Source organism: Cetorhinus maximus, chromosome 12, assembly GCF_964194155.1.
Source record: "Cetorhinus maximus chromosome 12, sCetMax3.hap1.1, whole genome shotgun sequence".
Lineage (NCBI taxonomy): Eukaryota > Metazoa > Chordata > Chondrichthyes > Lamniformes > Cetorhinidae > Cetorhinus > Cetorhinus maximus.
Window position 1 is genome coordinate 56,765,996 of NC_135890.1, and position 6,000 is coordinate 56,771,995.

General features: G+C 43.8%; 1 protein-coding gene across 1 annotated transcript in view; it reads right to left on the bottom strand.

Moving 5' to 3' along the window:
* itpr2 (inositol 1,4,5-trisphosphate receptor, type 2) overlaps window positions 1–4,211 on the bottom strand; it is a 244,007-nt gene extending 239,796 nt beyond the window's left edge. Inside the window, exon 1 of the mRNA XM_078554637.1 lies at window positions 3,996–4,211. Coding sequence (XP_078410763.1) covers window positions 3,996–4,085 — 90 coding nt within the window. The 5' untranslated portion in view covers window positions 4,086–4,211. The remainder of the gene's footprint in view (window positions 1–3,995) is intronic.
* Between the last annotated feature and the right edge of the window lie 1,789 nt (window positions 4,212–6,000).

Here is a 6,000-nt window from a genome sequence, read left to right on the forward strand (position 1 = left end):
TTCTCCACTGGGGGCCAGTGTAGGTCAGCAGGCACAGGAGCAATGGGTAAAAAGGGACTCGGTGTGGGTTAGGATACAGGCAGAGGAGCTAGGAAGATGAGTAGAAGATAAGAGCAGCCTAAACCGGAACGCACAAAAACTGAAATCCAATCAGGAATAATGAGAGACAAATTGGTCCATGAAGTTCACCCATTCACAAGGGAAATTAGAAATATACCAAAAATGACAAAACATTCTGCAGAAACTGGTAGCAGAGCACGCTCACATGTGTCAGAATGTCCATGTCAAATGCACTCCAAGTCTTGTGCTGCACTTCCCAGGACTGTATAGTCCCAAATTTCTTTAGGAAATAGAACTAGAGATTCCAAGTGGAAAAAGCAGGAGAGAACTGGCCTGGAGCACAGAGATCTCCTTCACAAAGAACCAGGCAATGAAATTCCTGCTGGGGTCAAGGGCCCAGGCAGGTACTGGCCACCTCATATGGGGTGGGGGTGGGGAAGTCAGGATCAGTACGATGCCACCTCCTGTCAAGAATACCTGGCGCTCTCGCCACTTTTGCACCAAGCAAACCGGAAGACCAGCAGGATCCCAGCATCTGGGTTCATGAGATGCCTAAATATTGCCTGAGGGAACCAGTGAGTGGGAATTGCTCTCAATAAATGTTTCTCTGTTAAATTGTCCCCCACATAAAAAGGGGTTCAAGTGGACACGGGCTCTGTACCTCTGAAGCCTTGTAGTGACACTGCCACTGCCAGGTCATGATGCAAAGCGCCACCTTCCTCAAGCAGGCACCCAAGATTGAGGCAGGGGCCACACCCCCCCCATAATCTATTTGAATTAGATAATCTGCCCAATTTACCCACTTGATACAGCAGACTGGGATCGAAGAACTTCAGCCATTGAGATATATATTTTTTAAATAAAGGGCTTCACTGTAAGAGTTAAATTGGCGCTAGAAAACTGAAGATAAAGCATAAACCAAGGGTTGTACACTGAGGATTCTCCAAGATTTCAGAACTCTGCTGCTTTTCACTGTTGGAATTTTTATTTCTTACAGGGTTTTTTGGCTGGTGGTATTGTGCTTTTAATCAGGTGGAAATGCCAGTGTGGGACGTAGCTTTCACACTGCGTTCCAATGAGTCGACATCACTCCTTGAAACAACAGTGATGGCGATAAGCTTATCACTTTTAAGAGCTTGTGATTTGTTGCAAATTTTCTAAATGTGACTGATTTTCCATGCAATTTCTTCTATAATGGAGATGCCATACCTAATCAAGCTGTGGAGTCACTCCACTCTTCGTCAAAGGGATCCAGGTAGGAGGTAAACATGCAATCCAACCTTACTTTTATGAAATGTGCTATTGCGGAGAATGACACATCATGCAACTAGGATGAGGATGGAAGAATTCTACACAGGTACACAGTAAACATTATGATTTAAGTCTTCTCTTCTTGCACAGTGCATTTGTTACACTCTCAGTCATTGGAAAATGTGAACAAAAGGAGGCCATTCAGGCCCTTGAGCCTGTTCTGCCATTCAATTAGATCATGGCTTAGCTACATCTTAACTGTATTTACCCACCTTGGTACCCTCTATTAATACACTTGACCAAGAGGAATCTGTCACAGTTTTGAAAATTTTAACTTACTCCCAAACTCAAACAGTTTTTCTTCTCAACAGTTTTTTTTGGAGGTGGGGGGGGGGGGGGGGGGGGGGGGGGGAGTGGAAAGAGAATTCCAGTTCTCCTCTATCCTTCCTGAATTTATCTCCAAATGACCTACTTCTAATTTCAAAGCTGTGAGAGAGTTTATTGACTTTGTTCAGTCTCATACCTCTCTAACACTCAGCTGCCCCCTATTTATACTCTTTTAAAGTCAAATTAATGCCAAAATAAACTAATTAACAAATTAACCCTTGAGAGTGGACCCTCTCCCTCATTAATGTGGACTCTGCAGGATGATTAAGTATGACATTTCATTATGAAAGGAAGTGCATGGAAAAATCAGGCACTATAAGAAAAAAAACATAACTTCAATGGCCCCATTTATATGTGCTGAAAGTACTTAATTAAACAATACCCTTCACCTGCATATCCTAGCAATATAATTAACAAACCATTAACAATGACCTCCTTATGATTGAAAAGGTGACCGACCGTATGTATGAAATAACCTAGGCTAACAGGCCTCAAGGTGAATCACGAACTCTTCACCCAGTGATAGCACTACATGCATACATCCCTTACCTTCTCTAACTGGGAAATGAGACTCGGACAGATTGTATATCTCAGGCTACAAGCTGTAAAACTAATTTAGTTAATTTTGACCTAACTCAATCAAGAGCACAGCAGATTTCACTAGATTATAATAAATTTCTTATGTGCTTTAAACCCATTTTGCATTAATAAATCTCTGAGTAATTGTAACATGTATTCCATGCCTGTTGGGAAATGCTCACCCATGTAATTGGACAGAGGTGGAATGCTCCATGTGCAAAGCTTGCCAAGTCAAAGCAGGATTCACTATTGAGATTCCACAAATGGCTTTGAATTTTACAATTAGACCCTGTATTAAAATACAAGTTGAGACAAGGGAATACCAAGATGTATCCTTCACAATTAGAAGACAGGTACTGCATCAGAGTCTATCAAAAACTGACACACGGTTAAAGATTTCTTACAGCATGGCTCGTGCCACTTGAACTAAGTTTCAAGACAAATATTAGCCAGTCAATCCACATGCTGTCCATGATGAAACAGAGCTGAATATCAGTTAACAGGATCCAGAGCCCCTCCTTCCCCCCCACCCGCCAGCTGCTGTGATTGACCATCATAGCTGATACCTCAGTCTCCTCACTGCAGACAAAGTCACAAGCAAAAACTGGGGTGATTCCCCACAGCCATATTCAAAGGAAGGCAGGGAATTTCTCCCCAGTAATCCTGACCAATAATTCCCCCAACAGATAATCTGGACATTATCTCGGTCCTGTTTGTGGGATCTTGCTGTGCATACATTGGCTGCCACTTTTGCACTGTATGAACAACACCTCAAAAGCACTTCGTCGCCTCCAACGTGCTTTGGGACACCCTGAGGGCAGGCAAGGTGCTATACGAATGCAAGTCTTTCTAATCTTCCACTTGAGCACGCGTGGCTTTAATTCCAAACCCATGGTTGTTGAGGGGGGTTAGGGCCTGATACAAACTGCTCACTTTAGCCTGAAAAGAAGATTCTTCACAATCCACCCACCCACCCACCACCCCCGCCTCCCCTCCCTGTGTGGGAGACGGTGCTTTCAAAGGGTCCATTTCACATGGCCTACAGAGGTTGCTTATCTTAGCAAACAAGTGTTATAACAGTTCCCCCCTCCTCACCCTCCCCCACCAAAAGATAGTCAAAGTTGATACAGTGAAATAGACAAACCCGCGATCGAGATTTTTTGCAGTTAATGGTTACAGGGTGGCAAAAGAGGGGGAACTTATTTTTTTTTTAAGGGGGAAATAAAAGCTTAACAATGAAGTTGAAGTAATAGTTTTGTGCGAGCCACCCACAGTACAGGCAACCTACTGACTGCTGCCTGTGAGATTTCCGCTTTCAAAACGGTTCTGACATCTTTCTGATTAATTGGGCTTTGGTGGAGGGACAGTTTGTCCTCAGTCAGGGAGTAACAGAGAATTGGGGGTAAAATTTGTTTCTGCCTCCCCTCCTCCTCCTTTAAGGTTATTACACTTCAGTGAGTGAACGCCAGCTGCTTGTTTTAACAAAGATTTAAACCTGTCTTGCAAAACAGCCTCAACAATTCAACATCACCTCATTAGGGGAGGCCCCTCTGCCAGGTTTTCTAACACACACACACACATTTCCGACTTTTGCCACACTCTTGAAGAGGCAAAGGGGCCTTTCCTTCTGCACAAACCAAACTTTTAAACCCCAGTGTGCAGCGGAATGGAAATCGCGAACTTCCTTGAAAAGTCTGTCAGTTTCGCTTTAACACTCACCCCAATGTGCTGATGAAGCCATTGACAGTTCCTTCGGCGTACAGGGACACGATGTCCCCAATGTGGAGGAAGCTGGACAATTTTTCCATCTTCTCATGATACTGAGGCCAATCCGAGGGGGGAAACTGGAAAGGGGAGACTCTCGCCCCGAGCCCTGCGGGTGGACCCGGACAGCGGGTTGCAGGGAAGCCAGGAGAGCACCAATTGACTCTCTACTCTCTGGATCTCCCACACTCTCTCCAAGCTCAGCCAAAGCAGAAACAAACAAACTTAAAGCACACACACACACACCAAAAGTAAAAACGAGACAAAGCAGCAACGCGGAAGTGAGTGAAGGAATGTCATTCAGGGCTGGGCACTCCGCCCCCTTCCACCCAGTCAGTTCTCACACTGCTCTGATCTGCAACCTTAAACTGGGCAAAAGCAAGTGTTCATTAGACACGGACAATCCTTCTTCAGTTTCCTATTTCCAAAAGCTCAGGACAATTATGTGCCTCAACACTTCACTTCCCTGTCAGTCTGTTCGATCACTTGCCCATCAGATCACCAGCTCAACATCTGACCACAGTTATTATAAAATCTCATTTACATTTATTTAATTTAGTATTTTAATTAAAATAGAATGAAGAGTAAGAGTCCTGGGATTCCTTGACTACCCTAGTTGCCTTCGAACCTAGACAGGCCTTGTTCTGTTTAATTCAAAACAAAATGATGGAAAGTTTGTGCTGAATTATATAGTTTAATCATTTTTATTTACTGAAACAATTTGTATTAAATATAAATTTAAGATCAAACTCTTTTCTCCTGCCCTGTGTAACTTACAATGCTGATGAGTTTTAGGAGGAAATGGTAGCCTAGCAGTAATGTCACTGGGCTAGTAATCCAGAAATCAGGGTAATGCCCTGGAGACATGGGTTCAAATTCCATTTAAATTTAAATTCAATATTTTTCTTAAAATCTGGAATTGAAAGCCAGTCTCAGGAATGATAACCAAGTTGTTTTAAAAACCCATCTGGTTCCTTACCTGGTCTGACCTACACTCCAGGCCCACAGCAATGTGGTTCACTCTTAAATGCCCCCTAAAATGGTTCAAGAATGATTAGGGATGGGCAACAAATGCAGGCCTTGCCATCCCATGAAAGAATAGGAAGTTTGAATCCACCAGAGTGGATGGTGTTGCTTGTCATGGTAACAAACACTGGCCCATCATATGGGAATTTTCTCAAGTTTATTCCAATAGAAACAGGTTTGGGCCATTCAGCCCATCAATCCTGTTCGAACATTCTATTACATCATGGCTATTAGACAATTTTCCCACTTTTGATTGTCCAGGACTCTCCCAGAATGGGACTTTGATATCCAGTCTTTTTGCTTTAAATTTCCTTTCAGGCAGTAGTGTACCTTTCACCACTTCCTCCATCCCCACACCCCCATGTGGTCCCACCACAAAGCAACCTCCAGCTCTTCAACTGCACCCATCCCGCAGCCCCTACACCCAAGCACACTGCTACAGAGACAGGGCAATTGGGAATCAGGGTGGGGGAGCTCAGAAGGTCATGGGAGAGAGGGGCATACTGAGAAATGATGGAAGGGCAATGGGAATGGAAGTGGGGGTGACTGCAGGAATGGGGACCATGGGATGGGGACGGAGTTCAAGAGAGATGTAGATCAAGAGATGAGGATATGGGGATCAGGAGGAGAATGGACTGGGTAGGGAATGGGAACAGGGTATTGGAGATGGGGAAGTGTGAGATTGGGGAATGGAAATTGGGTTTGTCTGGGGGTTTGTGTAGCAAGGGAGACTGGGAGGTGGGTGTGGGGAACAGGGAAAGAGAGCCTTGATACAATTTATTCCTGACATTTTCAGCAGAGGAAGTCTACAGTAGTGAAGGTCTTCATAATATACACAATAGAATGTGGAAAGCTGTGTATGTTTATATAAATAAAGCTTCTTCCTGTATATCAAGATAAAACTGTTATTAAACTGAGCTCAATGTGAGCATT